This window comes from Acanthopagrus latus, chromosome 7 (genome assembly GCF_904848185.1).
Source record: "Acanthopagrus latus isolate v.2019 chromosome 7, fAcaLat1.1, whole genome shotgun sequence".
In the NCBI taxonomy this organism is placed as follows: domain Eukaryota; kingdom Metazoa; phylum Chordata; class Actinopteri; order Spariformes; family Sparidae; genus Acanthopagrus; species Acanthopagrus latus.
In genome coordinates this window covers 14,635,760-14,654,019 of record NC_051045.1, presented here as the reverse complement: position 1 = coordinate 14,654,019, position 18,260 = coordinate 14,635,760, and the positions used below count along the sequence as shown (strand labels likewise).

The 18,260-nt window shown below is 43.3% G+C and overlaps 1 protein-coding gene across 1 annotated transcript; it reads right to left on the bottom strand.

Annotated features, from left to right (window-relative positions):
* Positions 1-12,481: 12,481 nt before the first annotated feature.
* On the bottom strand, positions 12,482-17,948 carry cbx5 (chromobox homolog 5 (HP1 alpha homolog, Drosophila)). The gene is made up of 5 exons (XM_037103547.1): positions 17,717-17,948; positions 16,990-17,152; positions 16,323-16,554; positions 15,720-15,820; positions 12,482-13,863 (listed from the first exon to the last, which is right to left on the bottom strand). Exons 2-5 carry the CDS (start codon positions 17,118-17,120, stop codon positions 13,722-13,724), a joined length of 606 nt encoding a protein of 201 aa, XP_036959442.1. The 5' UTR covers positions 17,121-17,152; positions 17,717-17,948; the 3' UTR covers positions 12,482-13,721.
* Between the last annotated feature and the right edge of the window lie 312 nt (positions 17,949-18,260).

The following is an 18,260-nucleotide window of genomic DNA, read 5'->3' as shown; positions in this document are numbered from 1 at the left end:
CTTGCCTCACCCAGCTTGCACTGCAGTAACCTTTCTTGTGTCTTCCCCACCTAAGCCATTACTTCCTCATCCTTCCTCTCCCCTTTGTTTCTTCTTCCTGTAAAGAATATGCTGTTGTCACAGTGGCTCCAGGCTGCACTTTTACGTGTGCACCCTCTACAGTCGAGGCTGGGAAGTGCCTTTGTTGTGACTTGAGAAAAGATACAAACAGGAAGGCCAATTACAGCCCAGCAGTCATCTATCTGTCAACCATTTGACAGGAACATAGCACAGCCAAATATATGACTCCCCCATAAATCACAGCATCTCGCTCTAACTAGCCTGTCTTGTGTGAGTAATTAGTAGTATCATGCAGAAGCATTTCGCCGTCCCGAAATACCATTAGATCATTTTACTTTTGATTTTCAGTCACTTTTCTCCAAAACCCACACACTCAAATAGCCAAATGTTCCTGAAAATTATATGCATAAAACTGATTTAGGAGGCACTCAGGAAATCGATCATGCAACAGAATCGTTTAATGTTTAAGGAAGGGCCTGATGATTTGTGGCTGTTGAAACAGAGTTCATATTCCACATTTAAAGATTAAAAAGAGGGACCTTGTATTTTCATAGTGAGCCCAAACCGCCTTGTACCCCCTCGCAGCAGTCCCACCCTGAGAGCTCCATTGCTATTGCAGATGCTTTATGACGGGCAATTTAGCTTCAGCTGCTATCTGAGCCATCTCAGGAATGGACGCGCTTAGAATCAAGTGCAATAAAGCAGAGAGGGAAGTGGAGAGAAAGAGAAGAAGGGGGGAAGAGAGAAAATAAAGAGAGACAACAAGCTCGTCTGGGCTGCCCCTCTGGACAAAAGGTTTGGGGGTAGGGTCGCCTGTGGACACACACACACACACACACACACACACACAAACACAAACAGTGGTTTCCCAGGCATTCGGCTAGACAAGGAAGAGGCATACCTGTTTGTTTTCACAGGAGCTTCCAAACAAGGCCAAGCGTGTGTGAGGGAATCTACGCACACATGCTGACTTTTTACGTATGCATGTATAATGTGCACAAGTTTTTTTTTAGGTCTGTGTGTGTGTATGTGGGTGTGCATGTGTGTGTGAAACATTTGGTCCTCCACACCGGCTTGGCTTTGTTGAGTCTGCTGAGCTCCAGGAAATCTCCTGAGACGGGGAGACAGATTTACACCCTTCCCCCTGAGAGGGCTTTACAGCCCGGGACCCAGAAGAGCAATGGAAGGGCCAAGAGCGCCAAGTGAAGAGCAGGGTGATGAGACAGAGAGGGAGAGGAGAGGAAAGGAGGGAAGGATAAAGGAAGAGAGGAAGGATGAAATATGGCAGAGATTGGGAGAGGAAGGGGGAGGGGAGGGGAGGGGGTGATATCGATGGAATGCAACATGGCTGCTATTTGCTTGCCGCCCTTCGCCTCAGCTCACATACACTCCTTCTCTTGTACGCTGTGTCTCTCACTCTCAATTTATCCCTACTGCTCCTCCACACACACACACACACACACACACACAAACACAGACATACAAAGAGAGGCCATAAATCTGCCAGTGAGTGCTGCTGGGATAGAGACACCTAAGAAAGGCCTATGCTGTGTTTGGAGAGAATGCAGATGTACCTGCCTGCAGCACATCATCCTCGGTCCCTCTTCATCTCCGCCCCTTCATTTTATCCTCTCGATCTCTCTCCAGAGCTCTCCGTCTCATGTTCTTAACCCCTTTCAACCTTAACTCGCCTCATCTCTTCTCCACTCTCCACTCCTTTTTCCCTTTGGTCTCACTTTAAGGGCCGACCGTCTCCCACTTGGAGGGGAACAAAACACTCCTGCCGAGTCCCACGCCATTGTTGTGCCGAGACAAGGTCGTTCCATAGGACGGACAATAGGGCAAACAGAAGGGGCGATGCAGCTAACGCTATAGGCGGCACCTTGTGGGGGGATAATGGTAACAAATACAGGATCCATGCAACCTGTTTGCTGCAGTTCCTCTGTCTGAGAGCCGGCATCCATCATCCAGTGACAGGTCTAACTACCAGCTGAGTGATACCTGATGTCCTGAGATGGGCTACATTCACAGCTATCCACCTCTACATGATATGTCTGGGATAAAGACCGACAGGGACATCACAAAAGAAACAGGAAAAGTCTTGAGTAGGTTTCAAGTTAGGCCATAATGCGTGGTGGTGACGGCAGGTGTAGGTATTGAGGGGATCTATAAAAAGCATCTCAGACAGCATAATAACTATAACTACGGCTAATGTTTCACCCCATCTGTATCGGCCACGATGGCCTCCAGACAAGACAGACAGACAAACCGGTGCACACACCCTCACATTCATAACAAAGCATTAACACTTACGCCTTGACATTATCACAGCCCGGCCTCCCAGCAAAAACAAGGCCTCAAACACAGGCACACACACGTAAACACACACCGTCCAAACAGACGTGGCCTGTATGACCTGATTTACAGCGAAGTACACGCTTTAAGCCGCACATCTCACTCCAACACCTAAACACCTGACAGGCCTCTCATAAATAAGGCTGGCCAGCGACTCCCACATAATTTACACCTTGGCTATCTCCTAAGCTAACATGTAACAGGTCCCCACTCCATAATTCACCACCCAGGGCTCACCACTCACTGGAAAAAGATGGACGTATGAAAGTTAGTCCAGAAGAAGGGGGCAGGGAAACTTCAAAAGCCGAAGAGAATGGTCTGGATTTTAGGGGATGTGGCGTTGGGGATTGGAGCTCTCTGGGCCTCCGAGTAATGTGCGTGCGTGTGAGCGCAGGGACGTGCGCGTGAATGACCCTGGCCTGGGGCGTAGCCTAGCCTAGCTTAGCTCAGATCAAGGCCCACAGCCAGGAGTTCCACTTCTACGTCTGCCATAAATCGTCCTGCCGTTGTCTGTTCTCTCTTTCACTGGCTGAAACTTATCCTCTTCCATTAAGAGTGATGGATCAGCACCTCTCAGGGCGTAAGAGACTCTGAGGTTACAGGTCCTTGCAAAGATTGTACTTTGCACAGCAAATGTGAAAGAAATATACACACACAGGCATACTTCCACATACGCCCCGACACCAAACAGGCAACGCGAGACATGAAATAAATTTTAAGGGAGGGAGGGCTGAAGAAGAGAAGACAAACTGGAGTTGTTTGATGTTGAAACAATTTCATAGCAGCTGATATGTATCAGCAATGGTTAGAACAATGATGTATCTTCTTAATGTTGTTAGTTGCAGACTAATGGTTTTTAATTGTCCTCTTCTGGATTTAACAGCATCTGTGCTCCCTCTGGTGGCTGCTGCCCGCCACGACCACTCGAAATTATCATGACTCTTCCCCAAAGTGTTGGACCTGCTTCAACCGTGATCATCATAAACAAGAAGAATTAAAGATTTACTGAGATAAGTATCCGTGTCAATCACACACATAAGATCACAAAAAACAAATAAAAAACAAAGAAGGCAACAATTACTGTTTATGCAATTTAGCATAGATTTAAAATTATAGGCCAACGTTAAAATAACATGCTTTATGGAGATGTTAAGACGTAATCAGAATGCAAACCAAGAGTTTTGTTTAACTTGGCTGCGAGTGTGAGGCTGTTTTTCCCACAGCATGAGAGAGATAATAGTTTGGCAGGAGATGTTACAAAACTTCTCCACATGTTACAACAAAGACCTCAGATCAACATCTGTGTGGTTTGTGTGTGTGTGTGTGTGTGTGTGCGTGTGTGTGTGCGCGCGCGCCTGCATGTGCGTGTGTGTGGGTTCACGTCAAAACTATGTAGCAACACGTGAAACGTGTTTGCTATGTTTGTAAGTGCTGAAAGTTTAATAGCTTTATTATTATTTCAGACTATTAAGATGTCACAATACTTCATTTGAATTGGCCCCAATTCTGTCTTCAAAATAAAGCACACCTCGCCCAGATACGAGGCTCCTACAAAATAAAAACATATAAAGTGGAAATCGAGGCAAACTAAGGTAACAGCAGCGGCCTTTATACCTGCACACGGGTGCAAAAAGGAGGGTGGGAGGACTCAGTTTCTCTGGCACGGACCGGATTTAAACAGCAGATGCATATAAATATTCTAGTACACAATATTATTTGAGGGCTGAGTGCTGTGGCTCTCGGCTGCGGCTGCAGGCTGAGTGATGATGCCCTCAGGTGGTGAGAGTGTACAACAGCAGCAGTGAATGTGAAGTCCATCAGCCGACTGAAAGATTCACTACTGATGCTTTCATCTGCTCGCCTCTATAGTGCCCCATTCGTGTATAAATGAATCGTGTTTTTGATTTAGATTGCGCGCGCGCGTCTGTCCTGCGCTGAGTGGTGGTTTGCGTGGTGAGCATGCGCAGTGACCGGACGTGCGGTGGCCTTTGTCTCGGAATGCCGGTTTCGTGCGCTTGCGCGTTGCTCCGCTGGACAGCGGAGGCACATAAAGCCTGGTAAATTGCACCGGGGCAATAAAATGGCAATAAAATGACAACAACAGTGCATTAATCCATCACCAGGGAGCGCTGGAGGTACTGTAAAGAGCTCTGGCTGGAGTCGGGAATGATTTCTAGGGTTTATCAGCTCAGCGGCTGCAGCGACCCATTCAACATGCCAGGGGGCAGTGAGGAGCTCGGGAGGGCTGAGAGTGTCTCTCCCTGTGGACTAGGCTCATATTAATATCAGGCAGGTAGGAAACAGTAATAAAAAGATGCAGCAACTTTATATTGAATGGCCCAGCTTCTTTTAATTAGAAGACAGCATTAATAAAATGAAGGGATGGAGCTTTGAACCAGCAGGGGGTAGATGGAAATCCCCAGCTCCCCGCCTCTTTCAGCTCAGCCTTATTTGGAGCAGTATTTTCCATGACATGTTCTCACAAGGAGGCAGAGCTGCTCTGCTGCAGCGGTGCAGCCCCTCCAGCCTGCGAGCCTCCCCTCCGGCTCCCCGTGGCTCCTGGAAAAAAGAGAGCTTTATTCAGGAGCACCTGGATTTATGTGGGGGAACCAGAAGCAGCAGGTGATGGAAACTGCTGGCCCAGTGGGTTGGCTGTGGCCAGGGGCTTCTGGCAAGGTAGTAAGTGGACCCAGTGGGTCACACTGTCATTTCCTGTTTCTCTACCCTTTTACTCTCTTTTTACCGTCTCTCTTTCCGCAGCCTGCCTTCATCTGCTGCCCCTGCCTTCCTGCCAGAATCACTTCCTCCAATAGGAAACAGATGAGTAGCTCAGAGTCTGAGGTGGCCGTGCTTTGCCCTTCCCATCATCAAGGCAACACATCTGACATACATTTTCACGTACTTGAGGGCTAAAATATGCCTTTTAAAGATGTCATCTGATGTAATGCGGTTTTGTGGACAAAGAAATTAACGTTTTTTTTTTTTTCTTGACCTCATAACAACTTCGTGAAACTAAGCTAAACCTTAAAAGGTGACAACTCTGTTCAGGTTTCAACCTGACAGTCTGGCTCACCACTGAGGAGTTTGCCTCTCCTCTGCAGTCATGACAACACTTTTTGAGAACGCACACAGAATAACCTTTTAAGAGAGAGAGTTCGCGGTGTAAACATTTAGACCGCCTCTCCCCAGATGAAACCACCAGCCGGTTCGCCGTCAGCTATTCCACAGAAACAGCATTCTAAACTGAACCAGGTGTGTACATGCCACAGCGGAGAGGTCAAAAGTGGAAACACATGATCCACCCTTTCTTCTTCTTCCTCCTCCTCCTGCTCCTCTTCCTCTATTAACTGCTGCCTGGCATTAAAAGAGAAAGGCTCTGTGCTAAAATGGACTATTAAACGTTCCAACAATGCTTATGTAATGCGTATTTCAGCTCATGGCAAACAGATTTCAAAGCGTGCAACACACACACACACACACACACACATACACACACACATAAAAAGAGAGAGACGAATGGACGGTCAGGTGGAGCAGAGAGCAGGGGGTACACAAGTAGAAGTAGGAGGTGTCTGTGTTGTGGAAAGACATCTGTTTGGTCTGCTCCGCTTCCCAGATTCTCTCACGTTTACTGGACCTCTGCCACGCTGCTTCGGCCGGGGTTTATTTCTGGCCAGCAGTTGAGATGAAGGACTCGATGTTTAGACGTGAGCTGTTTGGATGAATTGGCTCGTGTGTGTTACAGATCCTGCCGAGTGAAGCCCTGCATCACTCCCGCACCCTCAGAAGTGCGACACCTGAGACACGTTATATTTCACCGAGATTCCCCCGTGAATCAGCGCACAGGCCATCCTCCTCTATTTCACTAAGTTTTATTACAAATGTGTTTACTGCTAATCAGTGTAATGGACTCGACTGTGAGCACTTGAATGTGTGTTTAACGTATATATATCCTGCTGGCCCCGGGAGATGACAGGGCCCTTACAAGGATGGTGGTTGTAATGTTGAATTATAAAAGCTATTCAAGAACCTGTCAAGAGCCCCTTTATCCTGTGTGGAGTAACATCTATGCCTGCTTTTATGTGCAAGATTTGTTATGCAACGAGGCTTTATAAAGTATTTATCAAGGCTTTATAAGCCACTAAAATTATAATCAGTCCAGGAGCCACCTCCAGCAGCAGACCGGCCCGTGTTGTTGAAAGCTCTCTATTCTGAGGCCTGCGTGGGCAAGCCTCGCAGTATTTTAACTTCTGCCAGAGTTATTCCTCCTGGATCCGTTAATGTGAACCTCAACATCTCCTGTTGAAATAAATACCACTGCAGAAAATCCAAGGGATTTCATGGCCTCTCTGAACTCTAATCCTTGATGGAAATAGAAGGAACTGAAACTTCATGTTCATTCGACATCCTGAGATATAAATGTAAGACTTCTGCAGACAGATGTGATTTTTTTTTCCCCCCCGCATTGCAGCTGGACTCTTCTCAGTTGTAAGCCTTGCATATTGGACCTCAAGCGTATAATAGCTCACACTCATATACAGTGTAACATTAGATAGTTTATGGCACTGTATTATGCGGAGGCTGGCTGTGGCTGGGAGCAGGGAGCAGGAGAATGTTTGTGGTCAGCGGCGGGTCAGAGACTGTCAGGGCTCAGGGCTGGCAGAAAGCCAGCCCCCCGTACGTGTCTGCCCTGAATGTTAATGGATTAACGCTCGCCACACATACAGCTAGACTGGGGAAACTCAAGATGACTTTTAACGTGAAAGGCCGCCTATAAGTCGCCATCATAAATTCAGGGACACATGCTGTCTGTAGCAGCGCGGCAGTCAGGCGTGTTTCCTCGGGAGGCCAGGGCTGAGGGACTGTGTGATGGAGAATGGGGGAGCAGGTGGGCTCTGTGTTGGCTGACCTTGCCTCTCAAGCCCCACAAGATATGATCAGAGCATGCTGGCAGCTGTGGCCTTGCCTAAATAACACTCAGGCTATCATGTAGAGCAGGTACAGGGATGCAGATTTTCCAGCTCCAGGCTCACTGCCTGTGTGCCGTGTTTTAAACCCGAGCCCTGCTGATTTAGCATTTTCCACCACAAGAGAAGCCCACTGCTCTGTATTTTTCTCTTAATAGCTCTAAGCGACCAACTTAGGCTTGTCTAATGTGAATTTCCACATGGCAAAGAGAGCAGCAGTTGTAGTGCTCAGACACTGTGCAACGACAGCCCCAATCGCTGTGTGTAATTTAGCAGCAGGGGACGGGGAGCTAATCCTGCAGGAGAGCGTGCACACCCAATTTAAAATCAATCAAGACGCATTTGGTTTTTAGGACCTACGCTTGAGTCGTGCTGTAAGTAAGAGCTAGGTTTTCGAAGCGCACAATTGTTGTCTGCCTGCGTGGGGGGTCATTTTAAATCCGCTGATGGATTCACAGCACATTGCCCTGCAAAGTTTCACACACATTCTGACACTAATACACCCCATTTTTCCTAATCATTTTGCTGCTGCACTGCAAGTAATTAGGTATAATTATGTCAGTGGATGATTTCGAGCCATTTATTGAAGAACTGACTTACAAGCAACCATTAGCGGCAGCCGCAGCATGGTTTTAAATACTTGAAAGAAAAACAAGTGACACATGCAGGAGGGGAAAAGTTATGGTGGTGGAATTTGTAATCCAGTTATCTTATTCTAGTGAATATAACACTGTGCTGTGGTTCCCTCTGATGATTTTCTGTCTCCAATCACAGAGGACTTACTAATGCCTTCAATCTTTCCTGCTCTCTCTCCTCTCTGCAAATTAATTTATGGTCTAATTACAGGACAAGCCTCCAGATATGAAGGAACACAAATCACTGGTCCTTACCAGATGGCAGAAAAAACGGCACGGGATAATTGAAAATCTAGAAGTGGATCAATATTTAGAAGCCCAAGGTTACACGGAGTATGACAATACTATTAACATGGAAATATGATGCATTACATCCACAGGCAAATTGGCTTCTGTTATTTGATGGTGAGTGAGCACTGAGTGAAATGCCTCTCAATAACAAAGACACCTTACTTGCTTTAAACTACCAGGTTAAATACTCCCACGCACCCCTGGACCATCCAAAATGTACTGTTTTCGGTCTCATGTGCAGGCTTACAGCCATATGTGCTCCCTCGCACACATGTAAGCTGTTTGCCAGGGGTGTGTGGATCAGGTATGGAGGTCTCCCTTCTGACAGAATGTACCGTGAAGGCTCACGATATCACAGACTACCTCTGGCCCACCCCACCCTTCTTTAGCATTTACCTCTGGCCTGTTAAAAATGATATCAGCTCATGGAGGGCAAGCATTAGCATTTGCATTTTATTGGAAGCACAGAGATTTAGAGCAGAGGATATATCAGCTCTGAGCAGACAGAATTAGTTAACAATGCATTACCTGCCTTTTATGGCAGCTATAACTCTTTCCCCTGGTGGGGAGAGGAGATGAAGGGAGGAGCGGGGTGGCGGCGGCGGTGGTGGTGGTGATGGGGGTGAAGGGGAAACAGGCAGCAGAGGGTTGGTGGAGAGCGGTGGCGCAGTCGAAGGGGGCATTCAGAACGCTGGAGCTTTGTCTGCGGTGCTTTACTGCGCATTAAGTGTGATAGGCACCCAAATTAGAGCATCACATCGCAATCACCTTCACACAGATCAGTGCACTGTGCCCAGACATGATGCACCAGCCATCACTGCGGACCTTTTTATCTGGTCGCAACAAGGAAATGTGGACACAGCTGTCGGGCAGCTGTGCCTACATGGCCACAGCGCAAGAAGGGCAACATCAAATTAACATCTGCCTCTGCGATGCTCATGACTTACACTTTTTTTTTCTCTCTCTCTGAAACACCAACTAAGGGCGGTAGTAGTGTTTGCCTTATCTGTATGAGAGCACATTTATTTGTTTGTTATTTTAGTGTTATCCTTGAACAAGCTGTGTAACGCTGATGAGGCCCTCTGCAGCAGTCCCGTCCCCTCGCCACAGCTCCCCCGACAGTCATTTGGTGTAATGTGCTGCAAGATGGCCCACCTCTGCCGTGGGGTGTACCCTGTGGAACTCATTTGCACTACAAGTTACTGGTACGGGAGGGACTGTGTTTGGAGTGCAGGGAGGCTGCTGAGGATAAATAATTAAATGAACTCACACCAAAAACTTGTAACTACATTTTAACATCCGTTGAGACACAGAACATGCTTTGAGACACACACCTGGCTGAAAAAGCTGTGTTATTATTTTCAATCAAAGATTAAAGGTTGAATTTAAAGGTATCAAGGTAGAGGTGCATTGTGTAATGTCATCAAGGCACAGACAGCACAAGAGCTAGCACGAGGCTCAAATCTGATTTTCTACTGTTTGGATTTTTAGCTTTGATGACACTTCACTAATACAGGAACCGCCTTTACATCTGTATTTGCCACACACATCACAGGCAGAGCTCCCCTGAGTGCCACTGTGGCTTTCCCAACCAAACCTACTGGCCTGGGTTTGTCAGCAGACAGCTCCAGGCTCCATAAAACAGCCTGCTGCTCACTCCCTTTGCCCAGCTTAATGGTCCCAGGGGCTGGAAATTTACTAGTGACCTTTGCATTCCATTTGGAGTGTAAAAGCCTTTTTGCTAGGAAAATTCCATCACTTTAGACGTAGCTGAGCAGCACTTTGTGTGTGCGTTTGTGTGTGTGTGTGTGTGTGTGTGCATGCATGTGAGGGAGAGAGTCACTATAAAAGGCAGTAAGAAAGAATAAGAGGGTGGTAAGAGAAGAACAAGGATTAGACTCAACCCTCACTGCAGTTTAGCACACAGAAACGGCACCAGTCTTAATTGACATCTATTTATTATCATCGTCTACCAATTTCCCATTTTACTGGTTATTTAGTTGATTATATTCCTTAAGTCACTTTCAAATTGAGAGAAACTTTTCCTCACATCTCACAACATTACACAGTGTATTTTGGCTTTGGGGTTTTTCATTCAGTCTGTGTGGTCCCTACACCGGCTGAATGTCTTTTATGGCTGCATCATTACATCAAATGGAAGCGGCATGGCCTTGAGCTTTAAGGTGCCAGCCATGCGTGAACATAATGTCCTCGGTTTGCATCCGATCAGAGACCTTTGTTGAATCATTCCCCATCTCTTTCTCTACCCTAATTTCTATGGATTAGCATGTCTATATAACTATCTAATAAAGGCATACATGACAAAAATCAACAATTGAAATAATTTGAAATATTCTTCATTATTGTATTGTGGTTCATTTTAATCCTAACATACTGCCTCTAGAAACCTCACAACAAATTGAACTAAATCTGTGAGTTTGAACACGGCATGCTTCACAGCACAACAGGGCAGTACTTATAAAATATATTGGGAGGGTCACATCCCATAATATTCAAATATGTTCAAAGGATCAAAGGATTTAATGAATGACAACACAACCTAACTGAGTTATATCAAGGGGTGTAATATATATATATATATATATATATATATATATATATATATATATATATATATATATATATATATATATATATATATATTAGTATACATATTTTTATATATATATATTTGTTGTTTTTAAATCACAACTATAGGCAACCACGCACCACTGTTGAAAAATAGTCATTAGCAAATGTAGTCATCATCATGACATAAAATAAATGCTATTATTATAATTACAACCAATTCTAGTATAAACGTGGTATAAACGTGTGGTTTGTTCAACTGGTGTTGCAGTTACCAAGCGGAGACCATTGTTTACTTGTAAATATAAAAACATTTTTTAAAAAATCAAAACAATAATTTGCTAACCCTTGACTAAAATTCCTGAATGTTTTTCATATAATAAAGATGATTAAAGGACTGGTTGTATTTGATTAATACTAATACTAATCTACACCAATACATACAGTGAAACAAAATAAATAAACAAACAGACAGATTTTCAGATTTGGTACACTAGTAACCGACACTAATGTTGACTCCATGTGAGGCGTTGTGTGCATCTACAGGTGGTTCAGCACATGTTAAAAACAGCCTTAGTGACTCAGAAGCCATTTGACATTTAGACAGAGATGTCATGTGAGTCAGTAAACACGACATGAATCCACGACACTGTTAAAGCAGCATGATGGTCCATTTAGGCTGTTCAGACAAGAATCATTAATAAGCAGCTTTAAGAGTTTGGGCTGTGAATGACTTGCATAAAAATGGTGTTATAACTTTTGCGTGGGTGTTGTTGAACAGCGCCATCTGCTGGGTGAGAGCGGCTGATGCGCCTGAAACATTTTCAACAAAGAAAACAGATGACACATAGATCTCAGTCAACAGAGGCAACGTCAAACAGCTTCTGTCCCAGGAGAGTTTTGACTCATAGCTTTTTATCATTCCCCCAGGACGGATAGTCATTTTCCCCCCTGATATCAAGATATTCCTAATGTTAAGCTAAGGATTATTGTAGCATGGTAATTACTCATTTTGTCCAAAACACTCCCCATCAAATTAATCTTATGGCATGTTTTCAAATTCCTGGCTCTCAGCAGTTCTGTTAGTCCTGTGGTGTGGGTTTAAATTAAAGTAACTCATCCTCCCTACACAACATTTAATCTACCAAAAGCCACCTGACAGCAACTTTAACACTTAAATTGTCTATTAAAGGGTGCTACTGTACACATATTTGTAACATTTAGCTGACACAAGAAAAAGGCTACAAAAATTGGGGGCAAAACTCTGGAAGGACAAATTATTTTTAATGAAATTAAATGACAACACAACCTAACTAAGTTATATCAAGGGGTGTGATTAATGTACTGCATGTATGAAAGTGAAGGTCAGCCTTTATTCACAATGCCACAAAAACAAAGAAAATCAAAAACACAAGAGCTCTGTACACACTAAACATTTGGTCGATCAAAATACAAAACCGGCATCCATGTTGTGTAAAAAAAAAAAAAAAATTGACCTCCACTTGCCAGGTAACATTTTCAAGAAAAGAAAATGTAATAGCTAAAACCAGTCAAATTATTCATCTCAATAAAACCCACAATATGCATAATCCAATCAGAAACTGGTTTTATTGTTTCAAATTAACATTACAATGATATCAACAACAAATACCGGTACTCTAATTGCCGAGTGGAATTTACCACTGTACACTGTAAAAAAAATATACCAAAGTTTCACTAACAAGATCATAACACCGTTAAAACCGCAGGGCTGTAATCATAAATTGGTCCAAAAGACTTTCATCTTTTAGCCACAAGGTGGCAGAACCTAATGACTGGTGATGAATGCTGGTTTCATTGCATGTGGATACAGTGACGATTGTCTAACCGGTTTGCATGAGACTGGTCCAAAGATCACTGCAGTTAAAAAGAACCAAAACAAAAAAAAAGGTACAAAACAGAGCAAAAGTTGTTTTATTGTCCTTTTCTAAACTGGTGAGCGCTTAAAGAAATAAAAACAAACAAACAAACAAAACAAAACAAAAAAAAGACCACACAGTTTTACATTAAAACTTGGAAATGAGGAGATAAAAATTACATTTTAAAAGGAAGGGGGGAAAAAAAAGGGAACAAGGATATCATTCATTATAAAGACATAATTGGCCGGTGTCATCTGCAACTTTGCAAATTGAGTAATTATACCCTGGTAAGACGGGACAGACTGAGAAATCTAGAGGAGATAAAAAGTCTTAAAAAAGGAAGTGATTATGCAGTCAGGAAAGTGCTGCGGTGGTTGTTTCCTGAATATCACAACTACAGTTTTATCTTCAGCGATGTCAGTGGGTTCTTAAAGCAAAGAGGTGCACTGCCTATAAAGACTATAGCATGGGGGATGTGCACCTGATGTGGAACAGACACGTGGTCAATGCAGCTTGTACCACCTCTGACTCTCGACTACGTTCTGGGTTTTAACAGATGGCTGTGGATGCAAAATACCTTACTGACACAACAGCATCCTGTACGGACTAAAACATGATGTGTTAAGACATTTAAAAAAAAAGAAGGTAAAGAGTACGAAGACAAAACAGCAGAAACCCTAACCCCAGTAGCATATCACCCATGTCCACTACAGCTTCTCCTCCCGTCTGATGGATCGTTCTCAGCAGTCTGGGCCCTTGTGCTCCGCAGGGGCAAGAATGGAGATAAAACGACTGTGTCCACTGTCTATATGTTGTTGTCGGACATGGTAAAGGGGGAGGATGGGATTTTTCGGTGTGAAAAATATCTGACTCAAAAGGTAGTCCCTGCAGTGGAGGAGGTCCTGTTTCCTCCTGAGGTGATGCACTCATGCGGTGACAGCGTCCTTCTCCTTCTTGTCACTGTCTTCATGCCAGGTGAGACGTTCCTCATAGAAGGCTATGACTATCTGTGGGCACTTATGATTGGCCTCCTTGGCAAGCACCAGATCGGCCTCCTCAGAGTCTTTCCTGCAGGAGAAAAAGACCAACAGTTGTCTTTAAATTTCTATTTTATTCATTCATACAGCATCTCGGTCCTGGAGATTTTCAAAGATGAAGACAAATAATACATTCTATAACATTCTGTAACATGATAATAGGCCACATAACTGCCAGTAAATTGTAAATACTACCCGATTCCACATTTTTATATGTACATAAAACAGAATGCGATATCCACTGACATAGAGTCAACTGAAAATGACACAAAGATTATCAACTTAAGCGACTTAAATATGAGCTTATTGTGAATTTGATGCCAGCAACTTGTTTCGAAAAAGTATGGACTGGAGAAAAGACAGGAAAAGTCTGAAAGATCGCACAGGTTAATTGCTAACAGGTGACAGTGCCATGATTGGGTATGAAAGGGGGGGTCAGTGAAAGGCTCAGTTGTTAACAAGCAAAAGACTGGGTGAAGATCACTCTGTGAAACCAAGCAGCAAATAAAAGAGTATTACAACACAGGCTCAGGAAAACTTCACTAAACAGTTCATTTGCAAACAACTGCGTTGTTTTTATTTATGTTTCACACAGCGTCCCAACTGTTTGGGAATCTGGGTTGTACAATGCTGATGCATTATTTCTGCCTATGACGTCAAATTACGTACCAACTTAAGGAGCAAATACTCAATCATTCATCTGTCCTTGTGAATGCCTTTATGCAAACTTTACAACACAGCCATTTAAAAGTGACAATTATATATTTTTTTGTGCGTCTTTCAGTTTAAGGTGCATCACCAATGGGGAAAAAAAAAATGGGATGCCTTGTGTCGTTTTCTTTAAAAGTTGAGGTTTGTAATTTTTTGTGCCATTTATAAATTTGACCTTTTTTTTTTTTAACCTGTTATCATTAGTTAGATCATGTTTTACCACCAAATCAGTGGCATTTTCTAATAAATCACACAATGACAACATTATAAATTGTGCTTCTCATAAGCAAAGAAGGCAGCTGCAGCTTGTGAATCTGCCTATGATTTTTTTATAATTATTTATGTTCCTTTTATATCTGATCAAGATTTTTGGGCTAAAAAAAAAAGTTAATTAGGAAATCACAGCCATGGCACAACTGTTGCTTCATTTTGTGTGAGCAAACACCCTGGAATGGAGCTTGACCAGGCATGAGTGACGAGGTACTACACATATATCCATCTAGCTAATGTGTAATGACATTAAGTTTTATGGTGTGGCTTACTGTTTGTATATGAATGGACAGCTAAGCTATTAGTGCTGCTAATGGGTAATTTGTCAGTGGCAATCTGGCATATCGAGAGCTGCTGTTTCAAAGAATCATGCCATTGCACGTTGCAAACAGTAGTAGCACAGACCGCAATTGCTGTACCGCAGTACAAAGCAGAGAAACCAGAAGAGCATGAATAGCTGTTTCTTCTGAATAGAAATTAAAACTAAGTACCTGCTTAAGTGGAAATACCACTGCAGAAAACTTACAAGTCATTAATGCTGTTATAATTAGCAGAATGAGTTTTTCATACCTTAGTTTGACCAAACAACTGTATCTCAAATTGTTGCCACACAGGAAACAAATGTTGGAGGTCCCTAATCTGGTGTATCACACTACCTGGGCAGGAGATTTAATAAAATGTTTCTCATGATTGTAGGTAAGGTACACTGGAGAGAATCCAAGTCCCAGCAAAAAGGCAATCCATTTGTCTTAAACTGCAGCCCTATTTGATATCAAAGTCAATAGTCAAGTAGAAAGCTGTGAATGACAAAAGACAATTTCTATTTTTTTCCCCATTCTAATACTGACGTTGAGCATTGAAAGATCCACAAACAAAGTTTGACATAAACACATCAGCAACACCTACCATTTCATAAGAAACATCAGGTCTCCACATGAGTCAGTGGCTCCAATGATCTTCTCTGGTTCAAGTCCTCTCTCAAAGCCGCGTGCAACTAAAATCTCATCCTGCAAGACGACAAAACAGAAAAGTATTGTTTTAGTACACAAAATGATTGTGTATGCAAACAATAGCAGGATTGTGAACTAACTGTTTAGATATATTAAATAAAATCATGATTTACACAATGTGTCTGCTGTTCTCAAAATGATCTACTGAGCCTAAAATATACACGAAAAGGTAACGTTTAATACAAAACTAAACCTTCCTACAGGAGCAACAGTTTCCCTCTCTTCTAAACAAGTCACTTGTAAGTTGTTAATTGTCATGCAAACAGTTTTTAAATCAAGGGATTAACCATTGTTTTTTTGAAGGGAGGAAGGCTACATTTTGAGTCCCCATCATGCAAGACACAATGACTGAAAAGGGTGTTAACAACACACATGCAAATTATTTATGCAACTGCAGGCTTTCATAGCATCCTTTCATTAAGACCAGATTGTGTTGCGCTTAAACATCTCTGCATCCAAAACACATTTCAAAGCTGAAATGTAATGACATAGTACGTACCTCCTTCTTCTTTTTGGGCTTACTTCCACCCTCCTCATCGTCGTCTGAGCTTCTCTTCTTTGAGGTACTGGACTCTTTGGAGCGTCCTAAAGAGCCTGTGTTTGATTTGCTGGCCCCGCTGCTAGGTGTGGAGCTACCACCGCTGCTGCTGCTTTTCTTGTACGTCTTCATGAATTCTGAAATGAGTTCGGGGCAGTCGAGATTCTTCTCGGGCTCCCACGTATTGTGCTTTCTGAGGAAGATCACAGTGCATCACATCATCACCACTGAAGCCACAGCTCATCGCAGACAGCAGTAATCAGAGATCAGTGAAATACTGAAATTAATATGATGGGATTAAACTTGATAAAAACCTACAACGTCCCTAACAACGCCATTCATCTGATCATTTCTTGATCTTTAAAGCAACATGACAGTAAACACATGCATCTTTCTTAGTGAATGTCTGCCTGCTTGAGTAAGGATATCGACAATACAAGCTCTGAATCACCCCCCCAAGTGAAAACATGCAATAACACACTTCAAAATAAAACAGATATCCACTTGGCATACAATACACGTGATGTTTACATTAAAGCTATGCTCCTGCACGGTGTTGGTGATGTAGCTTGAATCTAGCGGTGCAAATGCAAGCACAGTTAGCACACTGGCTATATCAACAACTTACTCTGAGTATCCTTTCCACTTCAGGAAGAACTCAACCCTGCCTTTCACCACCCGCCTGTCCAGCACCTTCTCCACAACATATTCTTCCTCTTCAGAAGATGATGAATCCTCTTCGCGAGACTTTTTGCCCATAGCTTAGTTTGTCGCAGGCCAATGGCACTTCCCTGTGTAGGAAAACGATGGAGAAGCTAATGTTAAGGTAAATTTGTTTGAACCTTGTCAGAGCTGAAGCTGATGTGTGCGGCTGTGTATGGTTTAGCACGACGCAGGATCTTACTAATAGAGGTCGGTGGACTTTAACGTCAGCCAAATGCTGACCAAATATTATCGTTTGATCAACGAATGGCATCATTTCATTGTAAGTCAAGTAACTAAATTTTGCAACAGGCACGGGAACCTGAGAAAAGCTAAACCAGTTAGCGTTTAATTGGCTGGCCAGCGACCTCTCAGTAACTGTCCGACCGCAAAAATACCTTTAAATACAAATAACGATAAGAGAAAAATTAGATTCGTACACAAAGCAAAGAGAATATAACAGCTAGCGTCAATGTTTTGTTTGCTAAGCTACACGCTAATCAATGGACATGAAAGGGTAACTTGCTAAAGCAAGTAGCCTGCAAGCTAACGCTTCAACATGCTAACACTAGCTATATTTGACACCAGAAACGTAAACGTAGAGCGGTGGCCTGAGAGGCATGACGCTCATCGGTGTGTTGAATATCCCTTACCCTTTGGATGTGAAGACCGCTGGTTCTGACCGGGTAACCGCAGCGATAACGCGTGTCTTTTGTGGACCTGCAGACTGAGAGGCCAGCGGTGGAGCTATTTTAGCATCTAGCCTGGCTCACATAAAGGTGTCGTGCGTAAAAAGCGCGCGTTCGGGGCGCACAATGAATGTACCCGCCCCTCGGTCAGCTGATGACCTACATATTTGGCTCCCACTGATCACAACTTAATTCTTCAAGAGATCGGATGTGTTTACTGCGATGCATTAGAACTGTACATCAACTGGTTTTTTTTTTTTGGATATATTTTTTTTTTAGATTGTAGAGATACACGCGTGCATGTCCGAGAAAGGTGCAGTACCGTTGATACTCTGAGAAAAGGGCAAAGCACCAACTTCAGGTGAAAAATCTGACTGATTTAGGACTGGCAGTCTATCGTTTAAATGTGCTGTTTATCTGTGCTTTTATACCATGTTGCTTCTGTTGATGCTTACTGACCTGGTAGCACTATGCAACATTATATCTTACACATTCCCTTCCACTTACA

Bases quoted from the DNA above. Each gene is read 5' to 3' on its own strand.
- cbx5 (XM_037103547.1), bottom strand. From the start codon at position 17,120: ATGGGCAAAAAGTCTCGCGAAGAGGATTCATCATCTTCTGAAGAGGAA. The intron at 15,821-16,322 runs GTACGTACTATG...GTCGTCTTGCAG, and splicing joins AGCCCAAAAAGAAGAAGGAG to GATGAGATTTTAGTTGCACG. The intron at 13,864-15,719 runs GTAGGTGTTGCT...TTTCTCCTGCAG, and splicing joins CTGATGTTTCTTATGAAATG to GAAAGACTCTGAGGAGGCCG.